The sequence below is a fragment of the Rhinoderma darwinii genome, chromosome 2 (assembly GCF_050947455.1).
Source record: "Rhinoderma darwinii isolate aRhiDar2 chromosome 2, aRhiDar2.hap1, whole genome shotgun sequence".
Taxonomy (NCBI): domain Eukaryota; kingdom Metazoa; phylum Chordata; class Amphibia; order Anura; family Rhinodermatidae; genus Rhinoderma; species Rhinoderma darwinii.
Window position 1 is genome coordinate 426,720,434 of NC_134688.1, and position 17,043 is coordinate 426,737,476.

The 17,043-nt window shown below is 43.8% G+C and overlaps 1 protein-coding gene across 1 annotated transcript in view; it reads left to right on the plus strand.

The window, feature by feature from the left end:
- Positions 1–17,043, plus strand: part of CPD (carboxypeptidase D) — a 73,750-nt gene that overhangs the window by 9,839 nt on the left and 46,868 nt on the right. Inside the window, exon 2 of the mRNA XM_075854343.1 lies at positions 2,702–2,949. Coding sequence (XP_075710458.1) covers positions 2,702–2,949 — 248 coding nt within the window. The remainder of the gene's footprint in view (positions 1–2,701; positions 2,950–17,043) is intronic.

Here is a 17,043-nt window from a genome sequence, read left to right on the forward strand (position 1 = left end):
TTTTCTATGCCTCGTTTTCCAATAACTGTGCATTAAGACGCCAATAAAAAAGAAGTTCACATCACTTCTTGGGACATTTTTGGAGTAGTTTTTCATTGACGCTATAGAAAAACTGCTCAAAAAACAGCTGTAAAAAACACTGCGAAAATCGCAAGTGGCTTATAAAACGTCTAAAAATCAGGAGCTGTTTTTCCTTCAAAACCGCTCCGTATTTTCAGACGTTTTTTTAGTAAGCGTGTGCACATACCCGAACTATAAATTGTTGAGTTTCCGTGGATCGGCCATATCTGCCTGAGTGAGAGATTTTGTCACGCCACGTTCCATCGTCTAACCAGAAATCTTCAAATCGTTATCAGTCCAGAGATGGTGTGGGCGAACGAGCAACGATCTTCGTAACAACTGAACAGTGAAAATCTTTAGTAATTGTCACGTGTAATAGAACGACTTTCAAATGCAAACGACGTGCTAATTCATCTCTAGTTGCTCGTTCATGAAAGAATTTCTGCCTGTCCGTTTTGCGGATAACACACAGACCCATTCATTTATATGGCCCCATGCGCACGTCCATGATGTTCACGGATCCACGTGGGGGCCACAATTCCAGGCTGCAAAAACTCAGGACATGTCGTTTTACTATCCGTATTTGTGGCACAGGCTTGTCTAGGGGATCATGAAAATTGCGGACTGTATACGGGATGTCTGTGTGTCGTATACGATTGCGGTATACGTTGCCATGTGATTCAGTGATCATGTGACATGGTTGGGACAAACTGGTGACATTAATTCTAGCCTTCTTTTTTTTTTTTTCCTGTGAATACTAATGCACATCGAGGGGTGGGGGGCCACAACTATGTTCAGAATCACCAATCTGTTGCCCAGAGAGTAGAGCGGTTACCAGGATCGTCCCTTGCTCTGGAGGAACCGGTTTTGTCCTGCATTACACAGACAACCCGTGTAATGCTTCTTTTCCCCTGTAGTGGCGCTGCAGGGATATTGAGTATTTACTGCCTGGTTTCTCCACAGATTACTAGTGGTTGAGGACTTCTTATTGCCAAGGGACCTATTAACCAGTGGAGAATATAGAAAGTGGAGCTCCCTTTAACAAGCTTTTACTGAAACATTTTTTGGAACCAGAAGCAAAACGACACCACAATTTTATCTATATACAATTATATGGGGAAACCACAGACTTGTTACGGAAATGTGACCGCAAATTAAGCAGGAGTGGCAGGATACGTGCACTTCTAATCTGTATTTTAGCTACTCAAGTTTACACCATTTTGGCCTCTTTCACTATAGAGGTAGATTCACACACTGCAGATTTTCTTGCAGAAATGTCTGAAAATGAAAATCTCTTACATTTATCTGAACTGAACTTACAGAAATCCACGTGAAACAGCCCCATTCAAATGAATGGAACTGATGTTCAGTCTAAGAAATGTTTTGCAACAAAATCTGCCACGTGTGACTCAAACGCATTTCGCAGCACAGAATGAAAACCCAGTCTAAATGTGTTTACAGGTGAGCTTAAAGGATATGGGAGTTAATAGAATCATATCCTCAGGATAGACCACAAATATCTGATCTGTTGGGGTCCCTCTGCTTCCCTCTTCAACGCACACGCTGCTCAACACGGTCATACGCCTGGGAGAAGGTTGTGATACTGTGAAACGCCACTACAAGCGTATAGGTGTTTGACATTTATTGAGCAGCGAAGGCGCGCTGCGGCCCCTTCAAAACACCTGAACGGGTGCAGAGAGTCAGACCCCCCACTGATCAGATATTGAGGATCCATCCTGAGACTAGGCCATCAATTTTCTCTCCCAGGAAAACCCTTTTAAGGTTGGTTAGCACAGGCTGATGTGCCCACCTATAATTACAGTTCGATCGGCGCTCATTTAAAGGCCCTTTACGTGGGCCAATGTAAACTGTATGCAAATGAACTATCGTTCATACGATCACACGTTCCCCATACAGTTTACATAATGTCGGCGGCACATCCCATGTTTACACTGGGAGATGTGCTGCCAAAAATGATTATGTTCATTGCAGCATAAAAGATCAAATCGGCCAACGAACATGCTAGTTCGTTGACTGATTGCTGCCCAGTTTACACAAGGCAAAAATCGGGATTAAGCGTTTGTGTGCGCGCTCGTTTGTCCGATCGTTGTGCGTGTATATGGGCCTTTACAAAGATGACTTAAAGAGGATCTGTCACCAGATTTTGCAACCCCTATCTGCTATTACAGCAGATCGGCGCTGCAATGTAGATTACAGTAACGTTTTTATTTTTAAAAAACGAGCATTTTTGGCCAAGTTATGACCATTTTTGTATTTATGCAAATGAGGCTTGCAAAAGTCCAACTGGGCGTGTATTGTGTGCGTACATCGGGGCGTGTTTACTACTTTTACTAGCTGGGCGTTCTGATGAGAAGTATCATCCGCTCTTCAGAACGCCCAGCTTCTCGCAGTACACTTGACTTTGATGTATCCTCCTCATCGGAGAGTCTGAGCAGTAGACAAGATGTCTAAAAATCCCCATGTAATTGTAGTTCTTCCCATTTTTGGAATACAGCCCTATCTGTCATGTTTGTGTGTGGCCAGTTTAGGGGTATTTTCAGAGAACATCCTTTTTAGCAAGTATACTTACATATTTTAAGATCTTTTAACAAACTTTTTAATATTTTGCCTTGCACTCTAGGTTTGTACTTTCTGGCAACCTCCATGGTGGCTCTATTGTAGCCAGTTATCCTTTTGATGATTCCAGTAGTCACACGGATACCGGACTCTACAGCAAGTCTTCTGATGACCGAGTGTTCCAGTACCTGGCAAAGGCTTATGCATCTAACCACCCAATAATGAAGACGGGTCACCCAAGGTGCAAGGGGGAAGAAGAAGTGTTTTTCCCGGGTGGAATTACTAATGGAGCCCACTGGTATGATGTTCAAGGTATGATATCAGATCTAATGTATCACAGAATAGTGTACCAAGTGAAATAAATCAAAGGAACCAGTAAAGAGCGTTGCGCTATAAAAGCTGAACTAATGGGCGCAGTTGCACCCAGTAAATAGGTGTTGACATCTATTGTTTTGAAACATTAAACTTTAAGGCTATGTTCACACTGAGTTTTTTGACAAGTTTTTTGACGCAGAAACCGCGCGGCAAAACTAGTCAAAAACGGCCCGAAATGCCTCCCATTGTTTTCAGTGGGAGGCGGGGGCGTCTTTTTCCCGCGAGCGGTAAAACCTCCTCGCGGGAGAAAGAAAGGACATGCCCTATCTTCAGGCGTTTACGTCTCTGACCGCCCATTGACTTCAATTAGAGGCAGAGATGGCGTATTTCGCTGCGTTTTATGCCCGTGGTGCTCAATGGCTGTGGGCGAAAATCGGCGTGCAGGGAGAGGAAAATCTGCCTCAAACTTCCAAACGGAATTTTGAGGCAGAAATTCCGCCTACAAAAAACTCTGTGTGAACATACCCTAAAAGAATAGAAAGAGGATGAATAAGCCATTGCCAGACTCCTCTGGCAGTAGCAGATCTCCCATGCAAACAAACCATTGGCATTTGTCGACACACAAGCTGGCCATACACATTAGATGTATGTCGGCCTAACCCGCGATTTCAGCGTGCCCGGCCGACCGTCCAATGTGTATGGCCCGACTTACCCCCCCCCCTCCAACGACAGATTTCAGGGAAGAGAAGGGTCGAGCATGTTGAATTTCAACATGCGCAAACCTTTTGTTCGTTATTAGATTAGCCACTGCCAAAAAGTTCTTTCTCCCTGAAAACACATGTGGTCGTGTGTATGGGGGAGTCAAGAGGAATAGCTGTCGGCCGAATGAGCATTCGGCCAACAGCTATATAAAATATGTGGCCAGCCTCAAATTGTTGGCTGATGACAGTGGCTTTAGTTGACTTTGTTCTCATTGATGGGCCAGCTTAAGATCCAGTACCAGGTTTGATCCACTTATCTATTTAATCAGGGTCAAGCGAGACGTCTTAGATAAATGTAGCGCACAGTTACATATTCTCCAACTAAATCCAGAAACGGTTCTTGTGAAGGGCACACATGTCAACGTTGCAGTAATTTGTATGACTACTTTCTATTTGGTAGCAGTGGATTTGGCTCCAGGTCTCGCAGTCCCTGCTAATTGGAGACGTTGCTTACGTGGCTCCTGTGTTTGCACTTTGTATGGCTGGATGAGGTGATTTAGATGAAAATTGTGTGACTCGAGATACTGTACCAGGATATCCTGCAGAACAGATTAGCTTAGTCACTTTGGGCAGTCTCCAGTAAATATATGTATAGTGTTAGTCAGTGAGGTCACCACAATTCAATTACTGTATGCACAGAGCTTGAAAACGGTAAGGAATAGATACAAAGTACTGTATATTAGAAAATTGTACAATGAATAAGCTTTACTTGTTGAAACCGTACTGTCCCGTTTAAGTTGGCTCCTGAATTTAAAGTATGGCCATGTTCAGGCGTAACGGAATCGCTACGGATTCCGCTCCACAAATCTGCGGCAATTTACAGTACAAATTATGTGGATGCGGTTTTCAAACTTCCACATCTCAGCCTTTTTTTTTTTTTTTTACCCCTGTAAGTAATCAAAAGTTTTTAGTTGTTTTTTATTATCTCCGACATTTATGAAGTATCCACAGGATGTGCCTTAATGTCAGATGCGGGTCCCACTTCTGGCCCCTGCACCTATCTCTAGAATAACTCCAGTCCTACTGATGCTGCTCTACGGCCACTGAGTTACGAGGTGGCTGGGAGTACGGAAATAGCTGAGCTACACTATTTCTGAAACTTCCATTCATTTTTATGGAATATACTGAAAACGCACAGCTCAACTGCTTCCATAGTCCCGGCCAAACTGTAACTCCGTGGCCGGAGAGCAGGGTCAGCGGGACAAGGTAGGAGGAGGGTCGGGATTTAGCTGGAGATAAATTCGGGTTTCAGAAGTGGGACTTGCTTCTATCGGACATTTAGGGCACATCCTGTTGATATGCCATAAATGTCCGAGATGAGAATACTACCTTTAGGCTATGTTCACACAGGGCAGATGCGCTGTGTAAAGGCACACCGCGTATCCACCCTGTGCACCGCAGGGATTCCGGACGAAAAACTGCACTAAATTGTGCCCGGAATGTCTGCTGCGGAAGACTGCACACATTTAAAAAAAAAAGTTTTGTACTTAAATAGCCATGACGACGCATCCTTCAGCCCGGTCCCCCGGGATGATGTTTCATCCCATGTGACCGCTGCAGCCTGTGATTGGCTGCAGTGGTCACAAGTGATGAAACGTCACCCCAGGAGGCTGGCCTGGCTGAAGAAACAGAATTCTGGGTACGTATTTTGTTTTTGCAGAGAAATCGCTTCTTTTCCACTGCAAGAAATGCAACGTCTATTTGTTGCGGGTTTTACCTCCCCATTGAATTCAATAGGGAAAACCCGCAACAAATAAGCAGCGATTACGCAAATACAATTGACATGCCGTAGATTAAAAAAAAACAATGTAGATAAAATTTTGCGTTTTTTTCCGCTCATTTACTTAGCGTGTGGATGAGATTTCCGCAAATCTCATCCACTCTGCTGCTATTGTATTATGCTGCTGATTTTCCGCAACAAAATTTTTTGCGGGAAATCTGCAGTATTTACGCTATGTGCGAACTCCCCTTTGAAGTAATACATTAGAATATAATATTAGTGGGGCCGTATAAAAGGCAATTTTGGTTTTTACCCAGCTTTCCCGGAAAAGGAAAAAGCGGATTAGAACTTTAATAATAAAACCATGAGTTGACAATTCAAGAATATGTATGTATATGTGTAATGATCGTGACTTAAAGAGGCTCTGTCATAAGATTTTGCAACCCCTATCTGCTTTTGCAGCAGATAGGCGCTGCAATGTAGATTACAGTAACGTTTTTATTTTTAAAAAATGAGCATTTTTGGCCAAGTTATGACCATTTTTGTATTTATGCAAATGAGGCTTGCAAAAGTCCAAGTGGGCGTGTTTAAAGTAAAAGTCCAAGTGTGCGTGTATTATGTGCGTACATCGGGGCGTGTTTACTTCTTTTACTAGCTGGGCGTTGTGTATAGAAGTATCATCCACTTCTCTTCACAACGCCCAGCTTCTGGCAGTGCAGATCTGTGACGTCACTCACAGGTCCTGCATCGTGTCGGCACCAGAGGCTACAGTTGATTCTGCAGCAGCATCAGCATTTGCAGGTAAGTAGCTACATCGACTTACCTGCAAACGCTGATGCTGCTGCAGAATCATCTGTAGCCTCTGGTGCCGATGTGTCCTCGCTCGTCTGACACGATGCAGGACCTGTGAGTGACGTCACAGCGTGATCTGGCAGAAGCTGGGCGTTCTGAAGAGAAGTGGATGATACTTCTATACACAATGCTCAGCTAGTAAAAGTAGTAAACACGCCCCGATGTACGCACATAATACACGCCCACTTGGACTTTTACTTTTCAACACGCCCAGTTGTACTTTTGCAAGCCTCATTTGCATAACTACAAAAATGGTCATAACTTGGCCAAAAATGCTCGTTTTAAAAAAAAATAAAAACGTTACTCTTATCTACATTGCAGCGCCGATCTGCTGCAATAGCAGATAGGGGCTGCAAAATGTGGTGACAGAGCCTCTTTAAGGAGGATTTTTCTTATGTTGCTTTATTTTAGATGGCATGTTCCCCTTTTAGCTGGGGTTGTGACTCTTGGCATTCGTGACCGTGTTTTATGTGATCTTGTAACATGAAGCAGAAAGCCGTTTCTATATTAGTAGCAGTTACATTTTAATGTGTAGGTAAAATACAATGACCTATTCATAGAGCCAGAATCTCTGCCGCAGAGACACCGTATACTTTATTATTTGTGACTGAAACCGGAGCCATAACTTAATTAAAAGTAAGAATAGGCCTATGGGATGTTGGTGAGAGGACATCATGGATCTGTTATCAGCGATATCCTTCTCATGTGGACTCGTAGTGCTGGGGTACAGTTACCTGTTTGACCATTGTTTTTTACAGGGTTTTTTGTTTTTTTTACATAAGGGCCCCTAAAATTACAGGAGATATTACACACCTTACAGAGAAAGCAAGTCTCCAGCACAGTCTGCTGACTGCTGTATTTATATTACTCCCGTTGACTTCATGTATACAGTGAGCTCCACCTTGTGGCAAATTCAGGCAGTGAGAATTATATCCTTATATGGCTGCATGAAGGGAAGCATTGTGTGGGCACTGTTTACCAGGGGGTTCTTTGCAGGTATTATTAGTAGCTGTACTTTGGTCGTTATGGGATGTGGCCTATCATTGTGGGCAGGCTTTTCTTAAAAAAAAAACCAAAAACAACAAACCCCAAAACGTTCTATTTACGGGGGGCACTCTGACATTGTTTATAAAGGGGCATTGTGCTGCTAGGATTTTGGCTGTGGTTATGTGGACATGTCTGTAATTGGGGGCGAGTTTTACTTTTATAATTTTCTGGCGTGGCTTAAACATCATATGTCAAGTCTTACTAAAAAAATATTTTTAAATTGGGCAAGTATGTATGGTGCTGTAGGAAAATCTATGCACTATAGGTATATATAACTGTATATATGCTGTTTGAGACTGCGTTCAGTAGATTTTGCTGTGTCCGTACTTTGGATGAATTGTGCTCTATATTGGCAGTGATTATGCTTACGAGACAACTCTTGGACAACGATCGTCTCATGTAGAGAATTTCTACTGCCCACAGGGATGCTGCGAACGTTGGCTGTGCTCCCAGCATCCCTCAGGTCTGCAATAACCGCGCCGCACACATTTCAATGAGCAAAAAGTTAAATTATAGTGACATGTGCAATATGGTCGCAACCTGCTCGTAGTTTATTGGAGATGGTGGTCATGGCCACGGCTCATGGCTTATCGGGAATATCCAGTTACTCTTCTACTGACACCGTCTGATATAACAGTCTTACTATGAGAGAGCTGGTGTCAGAGGTTCAGGATAGTGGCCTCCACTTCTTCCACCAAATCTGGCGTATTTATAAAAACTGAAATATGAAGTAAAAGTGCGTCCTAATTATTGTCTATAGTCATCGCCTCGTTTTTATAAATGTGACTTTGTTGGCATATGGACATATTATGTTTTCTTTTGTGCTTTCTATGTCGGCTAGCTATAGAAATGTTATGCCCATGGCTCCGGTTTCAGTCTCAAATTTGTATCTATCTTTTGATGCTGAAATCCTATAGACGTCGGAACCATAGAAGAAAGAGTAGATTGAGAATCCGTCCGCCTTACAATGGCCTCACCAGCAACAAAAGCTTGGCCCCTGTTTGATGTGTGAAATGGAGATCGAGTGTCGCCTCACGAAGTGAATATATGACCAATTGAGCGAGAATCCGGACTTCTATCCTAAAGCTGGTATAAATAATCCCAACCAAGAAATCGGCTGGAGTCTCCTGTTCAGGACCCCATAATGTTACCCTCCTCGAATATTGTGTTTGTCTCCTTTTTTTTTTTTCTATCTTTTGTTTATTACCCTGTTTATAGTGACCTGCAGCACAGAATTACAGATTCTCTAATTTACTGTGTTGTTTGCAGGAATTTCATAACCACTCCCAGACCAGTCATTGTAAATATGCGCCCACATTTTCTTGCCATTTTGCAGAACCAACGTAGATCTGTCCGTTCTTTTGCTGATGTGTGTCCCGCCCAGCAGCCCCAACACCCCGATCTGCATGTTACTAACAGCCTCTGGTCCTGGTCACATCATTGGGACCTAAATGGTTCAGGTCCCAATAACATGATCACGATGACAATAAATTATGGCACGCACAGGAAAACTGACGCAGTAACAAATTTTCCCAGGGTCTGTGCTGTATAAACTCCTGTCGCTCCTCCCGTCTCATGTCCGACTGAGACCTGAGGAGAGACAAAGCTATTAGACTGTTTGCATGATGTGTTTTTGTTGCGTTTTATAGCATGTGGTTTTTTTTGGTAGATAAGCTTTTCAGTATGGGACAGTATTCCCGTGGGGAGGCAGTGACTCACAGCGTCATACATAACTAATGCTAGTAGCCCGGCTCCCTTAACTGTCTTCGGTCCGGGAAATGCAGCCAACATGCGGTCCGTATATCACAGACCGAACACTGTTGTGTGCATGAGTCCTAACGCCACATGCACACGACCGTGTGTGCCATCCGAGTTCCGTCAGTGATCCGAGGAACGATAGGATATGGTCTACCTTTCCTCTGATCGGAGACTCGGACCATTTTTCATGGACCCGATTCACCAGCTAAAGTGAATGGATCCGTGAAGACTATCGGGTGCCACTTGGATGCCGTCAAAAACGGCCTGAGTGGCACAACAGTCGTGTGCATGAGGCATTAGGCCTCAAGCGCACTTCAGTGAAATGCTTCAGTGTGCTATCTGTTTTTTTAACGAATAGCACACTGACCCATTCATTTCCATGGGGCCATGCACACTTCTGTTATTTTAATGGTTCCATGCGTCCGTTCCATGAAAAATAGAACATGTCCTACTCCTGTCCATTTTTTGCGGATCAGTCTCTGCCTTTCTATTTTATCCGATAAAACAATGGACCGCACACTGAAGCCATCCGTGTGCGTTCCGTGTTTTGCGGATCCGTGATTGACGGCTATGTATTTGGCAACGAACGTGTGCATGAGGCCACAAGTCCGTAAGATTTTGAAAGTGGAATATCACCTCTGACATGGTATGACATTTCCTTAGAATACTTGGCCCCTAAGTCCTCGCCCTAATTTTTGTTCTTGTTGCTGTATTCTGTTAACGGTTATCCGGGAAGCAATAAAATGTTTTAGTAAGGGCCGCAAATGAAATAAATAAAAAAAGCAATACCTACCTTTCCTTGCCCCCGGCGATCCAGCACTGAGGCACCGGTGGCATTCCCGGTGATTATTTACATGCACGTGGCATGTATATGCTACTGCCAATCAGAGGGCTCAGCAGGACTCTGTGGCGACAAATCGTATTTCTGACATAATGCCAGAAATACAACATATGACCACTGAGCTCTCTGGCTGCAGCGGTTACATGTCATGTGCATGTAAGTAATCACCCGGAGTGCCACCGGTGCCTCAGCGCTGGATCGCCGGGGGCAAGGATAGGTAGGTATTGCTTTTTTGATTTGTTTTATTTGTAGCCCCTACTAAAAAAGTAACTTCCCTGATAACCCCTTTAATTGTGACATTCGCATTTCTAGTGCCCAGTATAAAATGACGTTTGTGTGTTGTCTTCCTACCTTATTTAACCTCTTGCATGCAGTCTCAGGAGTAATAGGCCTTTTACATGAGGCGATTATCATGTAAAACTTTGTAATATCCAACTAAAAGTTTGCAATCATTGGCCACCGTTCACATGTTTAAGGATTGCACAACCAGCATTGGCCTTAGGCCTTATTCAGACGAACGTTGTATACTTCTGTGTGCTATGCGTGAAAACCTCAGACCGCACCCGGAGCTATGCCACTCAATTCGTCTATTCAGACATGCGTGATTTTTCGCGCAGTGTTTCCTTTGCATGAAACTCACTGCATGCCTGTTTTGGTCCGTTTTTGCGGATCACGCACCCATTGAAGACTGGGTGCGTGAAAAATCACAGACTGCACACAGACGTCACCCGTGTGCTGTCTGTGTTTCACGCAACTCTTACTAAAGAAATGCAGAGAAAATAAATAAATGTGCACCAACACGGACCTGAAAAACCGATGGCACACGGAGCGCACGCACGCACACTGCGCGCGCGCGCGCACACACACGGCGCGCGCGCGCACACACACACACACGGCGCGCGCGCGCACACACACACACACGGCGCACGCGCGCACACACACACACACACACACACACACACACACACATGCCACACACACACACACACACACACACACACATGCCACACACACACACACACACACACATGCCACACGAAACACACACACACACATGCCACACGAAACACACACACACACACACACACACACACACACTGATGGCACACGAAACACACACACACACACACACACTGATGGCACACGAAACACACACACACACACACACTGATGGCACACGGAACACACACACACACACACACACACACACACACACACACACACTGATGGCACATGGGACACGCACACGGAACACAAACACACATACACACACACACACATGCCACACGGAACACACACACACACTGATGGCACATGGGACACGCACACGGAACACAAACACACATACACACACACACACATGCCACACGGAACACACACACACTGATGGCACATGGAACACACACACACACACACACACATGGAACACACACACTGATGCCACACGGAACACACACACTCACACTCTGATGGCACACTGATGCCACACGGAACACACACACACACACACACACACACACACACACACACACACTGATGGCACACGGAACACACACGCACACACACACTGATGGCACACGGAACACACACTGATGCCACACGGAACACACACACACACACACACACACACACACACACACACACTGATGCCACACGAACACACACACATGCCACACGGAACACACACATGCCACACACACACACTGATGCCACACGGAACACACACATGCCACACACACGCACACACTGATGCCACACGGAACACACACTGATAACACACACACACACACACTGATGGCACGCGGAACTGCAACGCATGAAAAACGCTGCGTTTTTAGTTAAATACGTTAACCACTCTCTATATCATCGATTGGCGCTCATTTAAACACATCTGCAGGTGTAAAAGGACCCTATAGACGTTGTCTAGCCATAGTGGATTTATCTGATCTTTCTATTATCTAGAAATGCTTCGTACACAAATCCTTCTTACCTTGTAAATGGCAATGTAACAAGTTTTGTTTGGCCATGATAAAAGCGTAAAGTATACAGGAGGGGATGGTACCCGGGTGTACATAATGGGTGGATAAGTGTAAAGGTCACCTTTTCTGCTTTGTGTTTGAATATATCCTTCCCGTATATATATTTATTTTAGCATCAAAATTGTTTACTTAGTTTATGAAGTAAAACGCGTGTTTCTTTCATAGTGTTTCTGCCTCCGGTACGGATACGTGTGTTTTAGATCACATTTCTCTGTCGTGGTCTTTCTACGCTTACATGGCAGTGTTTAAAACTGGCCTTAGGCTAAATTCACACTTGCGTTATATAATCTGTTAATCTGATCTGTTTTTAGATCTTATTCTGATCAGTAAAAAATCCCATCAGTTAGCATATGTTATGTTAGTCATCCGTTTTTTTAAATTGAGATATTAGAAGTGCAGAGTACAGGACTTTTACTCCGTTCAAAAAGCAAATGTCTAACAGGTGGGTTATTTTTATCATTGGAATCCATGTAAAACGGATACAAACGGCTTGTAATTCGTTTGCATCCGTTATTTTGACTTTAATGGGATTTTTAATTGATCAGTTTTTTTAGATCAGAATAAGGATAAAAACTGATCAGAATAACGGATTATACAACGCAAGTGTGAACTTCGCCTCAGACTTCAGATTGCGGCTGAATGAAGTGCTCAGCGACCGCTAACGAAGCAGTCGTACCTTTCTCATTTCTGATGCAGGTTAAAGGGGTTGACCTGTGATTAAATATGACATGATCTATTCGACCATATAAAAAGATAACTCTTTAAATTGGAATAAAAAACATTTAAAATAAAAAAAACACTCCTGTCTAGATATTGCTGTTACATATTTGTTATGGCGCCCACTGGTGGTGGTGTGATTCTCAGAACATGCACCTAATCGGTCTAGCCGCTTCTAGTGCGCCGATTCTTATTAGCGGACCTTCACAATAGCAGAAATCACTCCACCGATTGTATTAAAGAAGATATGGACGTAGGACTGCGATTCGGCCGTTTGGAGAGGGTTAAAAACACCAGGGGGCGCCATAACAAGTATGTAACAGCAATATCTAGACAAAAAGCTGAATGAAACGGTTATTTCTGAGGAAGGAGCAAAATAGCGGATGTCAGACTTTGGACAAAAATAATAAAATGTAGTATCCGCCATACTAGAAACCAGTTACATAACAATTGTGTGGTCAATGGATAGAGGAGGAAGGGAGGGGGGATGTTGGGGATGTCCACCAAATATATACAAAGCAAAGCAAAATGGTGGCGACGTGAATGTTTGAAGGCAGATGGAATTACTTGCAGTGACATTCGCGAGTATTCTAGATTTCATGGGTAAATATTAGTAGTCCTGGCATGCTGTAAATTAATAATGTACATTAATTTGCCTGGTACAGAGGATTACCCTTTGTCTGGGCTCAGATATAATCAGTAAACATAGTCCAAGGTTACGAGGATACAGTATAAAACAACCCTGGACGTCATAGAAACCTTATTCTGCACCAGTCCCGTCAGGACTATTAAGATCGCACCGCCGCCTTCATCACTGATTAACTTTACTACAGAGAATTTCGTACCAGGCGCCCAAGATTAAGATTATCCATTTGTATTTGTACGCTGTTCGCTGTGCATCAGAAGTCCAGTAATGTTCCTGTGGTTTCGCACCGTTCCAATAACCTTAATCTACATACAGATTTTCTACAATTAGGAAGGTTTTCATTATTTAAAGAAATAAATAAAATAAAAACCCTTCCATTCATCAAAAACTTCACCATGATACTTCCCTCCCCTACATGGAAAATTCTCGAAGATTACTGGTGTTTGGGTGCAGGGAAGAAATACCAGATCCAGACTAATAATAATAGTTTTATCATCGTTTCTACTTTACTCTGTAGTTTTCCTTTACTCATCGGAGCGTTTTTCATAGATCCAGGCTCGTATGAATGTATTGCTGTGTACAATGACCATAAAGTAGAGCTTCACACTGCAACTTGTAAGAGGTTATTCACATAAGCGATTTAATTGGCCGTGTGACGTTTTTTTTTTTTTTCTTTTTAACGGTAGTCCCACAATGTACTTCTATGGGGCACAGCTGTTCACACAGCCGTTGTTTTAATTTTTTTGCCAGTTTTCATGAATCTTTCGATACTCAATTCTATGAGAATCTGTGAAATAGTCCGGCACGGATGCAAATCGGCAATGAGAAACTGGAGTTTTTCAGTCCCGATTTGACATACGTTCGTGTGAATAAGCCTTTAGTGTCTGCACCCTGTCCTATTAGCTGAGACATTCTAGTCACTATAGGTTGGGTTGTGGTATTACCAGATTATTCTAAGGGCCAATGCATACGACCGTATTGGTGTGAGTTTGCGGCTCGGACAACCGCTGATGTCATCCGCGGGCCGCCCACAAATCACGGACCGTGCACATGGCTATGTGCATTCATTTCAATTAACCTGGATCACAAAATGCGGCCGTAATAAAACATGTCCTATCTCGTTGCGGTCCAGGCTGCCGGGCAATGCATGGGCCCATAGAAATTAATGGGACCGCAGTTCACCCACAGATTTGCGGGTGAATTGTGTCCGCAAAAAACATGTACGTGAGGCCTAAGCATATATTTAGATGGGAGAACCTCTTTAAGGCAATATTCACACACAGCATTTTGATGCGTTTTTCTTGCCATTTTTTTTTTTTTTTTTTAGTGCAACCAGATGTTTAAAGTCTTGTAAAATCTAAAATACTCTACATACGGTTTTGAGTGGGGGTTAAAACACTGCGACGCACGTGAAAATGACGCACGTCGCACGGCCCTCTGTTAGTCAATGGGGCTGTTCAGACATTCCACAGCGTGTGTCCGCTGCGTAAAACTCACGTCATGTCCTATACTTGGGCGTTTTTCGTGCATCACGCACCCATTGAACTCAATGGGTGCGTGAAAATCACGCGCAGCACACGGAAGCACTTCTCGCCAATCGGCTGTTTTGAAGGGGCCGCAGTGCTCGTACTTAATTTCCTTTACTGCTTGTACTGTGAACCGCTGACACACTTGTAGCGGCAGTTGACCGTATTAGGGTATGTTCACACGTACACGTCAGATACGCCTGAAATTACGGAGCTGTTTTCAGGAGAAACCAGCTCCTGAATTTCAGACGTAATGGCATGTGCAGGCGTTTTTCACAGCGTCCATTACGGACGTAATTGCAGCTGTTTTTCCATTGTGTCAATGGAAAACTGCTCCAATTACGTCCCAAGAAGTGACAGGCACTTCTTTGACGCTGGCGTCTTTTTTTTTTTTTTTTTTTTGCGCGCCGTCTTTTGACAGCGGCGCGTAAAAAAAATGACCGTCTGCACAGAACATCGTAAAACCCATTCAAATGAATGGGCAGATGTTTGCCGACGCTTTCAAGCCGTATTTTCGGCCGTAATTCCAGGCATAAAACCCCTGAATTACGTCCATAAATAGTGCGTGTGAACATACCCTAACAGCCTTCTCCCATTGAAGTGGAAAGTAGGGATATGAAGTCATGCTGGCTACACATGAGCACGGCACATGCACGTCATGTCATTGAGCACATCCTGGAGGCGGGAGTGTTGATCAACTAGATGGAGGCGGAGTTTCCTTCCAGACACATGAATACCCCGGGCACTGCCTCTGTGCCTATGCCAGGAGTTTGCAGGGCGTTCCAAAGTGCAAATTTACATACGACACAGGAAAAGTTTTATTGCGATTATCAAAGGCAAGGGGCATACTTGTAAAACTGTAAATGGGAAGGAGTGATGTTTCATTATTTTTACATGGTAGTGTGCTTTGGGTCACAAAATGGACCTGATCGGTTCCCTTTAAGACTGTATTAATAAAACTCCCCATAGTGTTTTTGTTGCGTTTTTGGGGGTCAGTGGTTTTTTCTTCTATCTACGGTTCTTCGCCACATGCTTGTCGATTTTTTTTAAAACGTTAAACACCTGTACAATATCCATGTACAAAATTACATAAGTTTAAGGCCTAATTTTGATTTGGAAACCGCGTCTGAATCGGCACCAAAAAACTGCCAAATCTATTTCACATTGATTTCAATGGAGGCGGAGACGCTTTCTTCCCAGAGCGGATTCTAACTGTAGGAAAAAAGTGGCATGTTCTTTCTTGCCACGGTTCTGCCTCTGAACTCCCATTGACATCAATGGGAGGCAGGAAATGCGTTTTTCGCTGTGTTTTTTGCTTGTGGTCCTCAATTGCCATGGGCGAAAAGTGCAGCAATAACCGGGGCAAGAAGGTGCCGTGTGAATAGGGCCTAAAAATTTTTTTAAAAAACCTCTTCGAGCTGCTGCTGTTTTATAAGATTTTTTTTTTCAAAAACAGAACAAAAACCTTGTGTGGAAAAGGCCTAAAGGTGTTGTCCAAGTAGGACAAGCTACTGTCTTGGCAATAAGCTGATTCTTTGGGGGTCAACTGATGGAACACTTGAGAATAAGCTGTTTTTATCTCCAGCGGTGAGTTGCATTTGCATCCACATATACAATAGGCCTATGCACAAGGGATGAAACGTCACCTGATGTGATTATGGCATCAGAAAAAAACCTTTTAAAGATACCAGTTTATATACACAGTCGAGTCACATTATTAAGACCACCAGCTAATATCCAGAGTAACCACCGTGTGCAACACTGGCAGCAGCTAGACGGGCTGGGAGTGACTCAAGGTGCTGGTAGGTTGTCGCCGGTATCTGGAGCCATGCTGACTGCAGTACATCCCACATTTTCTGGAGGTTGTGTGGGTGAGGATCCATAGAGCGAACCAGACGATCCAAGTCCCACAGATGCTGAATTGAGTTCAAGTCTGGCAAATTAGGGGGCCAGGGGAGTACCTGGATGTCTTGGCCGTGCTCTTCCAACCACTGTCTGACATTTCTAGCCATTTGACATGTCGCATTGTCTTGCTGGAAAATTCCATCTGCCCAGGGAAGACTAACCGTATGTAGGGGTGGATGTGATCTGCAACGATGGATTTGTACCCAAATCGGTTGAGTGCCTTCCACATGGATGAGTGGGCCCAGAGAATGCCATGAAAAAATTCCCCAGTCCATAACG